Source organism: Geospiza fortis, unplaced genomic scaffold (assembly GCF_000277835.1).
Source record: "Geospiza fortis unplaced genomic scaffold, GeoFor_1.0 scaffold106, whole genome shotgun sequence".
Taxonomy (NCBI): Eukaryota; Metazoa; Chordata; class Aves; order Passeriformes; family Thraupidae; genus Geospiza; species Geospiza fortis.
This window is the reverse complement of record NW_005054377.1, coordinates 2,966,342-2,968,605: the sequence shown is the minus strand read 5'-3', so window position 1 is coordinate 2,968,605 and position 2,264 is coordinate 2,966,342. Positions and strand designations below refer to the sequence as shown.

General features: G+C 49.8%; 1 protein-coding gene across 1 annotated transcript in view; it reads right to left on the bottom strand.

Moving 5' to 3' along the window:
- Positions 1-532: 532 nt before the first annotated feature.
- SOX7 (SRY-box transcription factor 7) overlaps positions 533-2,264 on the bottom strand; it is a 3,505-nt gene continuing 1,773 nt past the window's right edge. The window contains exon 3 of the mRNA XM_031060256.1: positions 533-2,262. Within this exon, the coding sequence (XP_030916116.1) occupies positions 1,879-2,262 (384 nt within the window). The 3' untranslated portion in view covers positions 533-1,878. The remainder of the gene's footprint in view (positions 2,263-2,264) is intronic.

Here is a 2,264-nt window from a genome sequence, read left to right as displayed (position 1 = left end):
TCAAGGACAGCAGGGACACAGCCTGATTTAATGTCTGGCAAGAGCAGGCTGTGATGCTTTTCCACAACATGGGTTAAGCTTTTCTCTTTGCTGGCCAGGCCTGAAGACCATCACTCAACATCACCTTCAAGTCCCCCCCAAATTTGACCCCCACATATTTCTGAGACCTCATTGCCTCAATCTGCACCTGAAATGAGAACCCTTTTCAAGGTCCCCACACTGTGGAGCAGCTTAAAAGGTGAATTACCCAAACTGTGAAAGAAAAGAGAACCTTAAATGCAGCTAAAACCCATGCTCCAGGCACTGGCACTCACTCCATAAATTGGCAACATCATCTGTGCTCACCAAGACACCAAAGGCAAAGCTCTTGACTCCACTGTAATATGGGAACAGGATTACAAAGATCATATCTGAGAGATGGCAAAGGCAGGATCAAGGCCAGCACAGTGACCTGAGCCCCGAGACACTCCATGAAAAGTGAGGGTAAGCACTCATCATGCCCTGAGTCTGTTAGAAAGCAATCCACAATTTGTAAAGATAACCACAGATCTTTGTTTTATTTATAAAAAAATGGAAGTAGAAAAATTTGGCTGAAAATACCAACAACAACGATGACAACAAAAATATAAAAAAATAGCACTTGCACGGGAAATGTTTCTGTTTTGAAAACTGTTGTCAATAGCGACAGCAATTTAAATCATTGAACAATCAACATATAAAAACATTTATTTAAATTAAATATTTTATGCAAACTCATATCTACACTCATTCAAAATGCATAGATCACACAAAAGAGATGGAATGTATTAGCTTAAAAACCGGTGAACTTTTGGGGCTTTTTAAAAAGTTTTCTTTGCAATTATTATTAATAGATTTTGGGGACTGAAACCAGGAAATCATAACCACGTTACTAACTAATCATTACCAAGTGCCATACAGTAAACACTAAGATTAATCATGTCATATAACTGATTTAAAATAAAGCTTCATTTTTATGGAAAGGAAGAGAACTCGAGCAATACAAAATCCGAGGTGGGGAGGGGCAGGAGGAATAATGGAAGGAATAAATCAATGTACAGCTTTATTACAAGCAATAAAACACCAGAGTTAGGAGAGGCATTGGGCACTGTGGCTCCAAACACGGAGCCTTCCCCTTCAAAGGATGTTTGATAAAAAAAGTGTCTGCTACATCATCACCTCTTGGCCAAAATGTTCATCCCAGGACCTGCTCCCAGGGGTGGATGCCAGCTGGATCCTGCCTTTCCAAGCCCTGATCTTACCCCACTCCAGAGCAGGCTCAGCGCTCTCAGGGCTGGCTACCCCGCTCCTGGCTGGTGTCCCATCCCCTCTGGGGTTTCCTGAGGGATGAAGCCCCCAATCCATGCTCTGGGACAGGGGATGGGGGCTTTAATCCCCATTGGAGTGGTCAGGCAGGTCAGGGTGGTCAGGCAGCAACGCCGCCACCAGAACCCAAACACAGCTCATGGACCCTCACCAAAATCTTCCCTTCTCCCATCCCTGCCTTTCCCCCTTCCAGGGGGAATTCAGACCTGACGTTTGTGGGGTGCTGCCGTCTCCAAAGCAGAGCTGGGGATGCCCCAAAATGAAGGGCAGCCTTCCTGTGCTCCCAGGAGCATCCCTTCTTTGGAAGAGGGATTTGGCCAAAGGGCTTTGGTGTCGGGAAGTGCCCCCTGGCCACGGTCGGAGCAGAGCACTCCAGGCTTTGCACGGTGGTGACCCAACAACCCAAATCCTTTACCTACAGCACCGAGGAGACTCCAGGGCCCTGTGGTTTGGGCTCTGTCACCCTGAGGGAGCAACGCCTCAGAACAGTGTCGGGTCCTTCCTGGGCCGGTCCAGGCGGCCCTGGCTGGGCTCCTAAGAGACGCTGTAGTTATTGTAGTAGGTGGCTGTGGCATCAGCCAGGACGGAGATGAGGCTGTTCCAGGAGCTGTGGGAGCTGCCAGAGCCTGGGACGTGCCCGTTGGCCAAGGCCCCTCCGTGGTGGTGGTGGTGGTCACTGTGGCCGGGGTTGTTGAGATATTGGTCAAACTCATTGCGGTCCATCTCCCCCAGGAGCTCTGCTTGGCTCAGCTGGTCCAAGGTGTCAAAGCCATGGTGGTCGGGCGGCGGGGAGAGTTGGCCAAGGTGGGCATGGAGGTTGGGAGGGGGCAGAGAGGGGAAGGCGGGTGTGTAGTAGCTGGGAGGAGGAGGAGGAGGAGGAGGAAGGGAAGGGCAGCTGGAGGCCGGGGGGGTGATGCAGG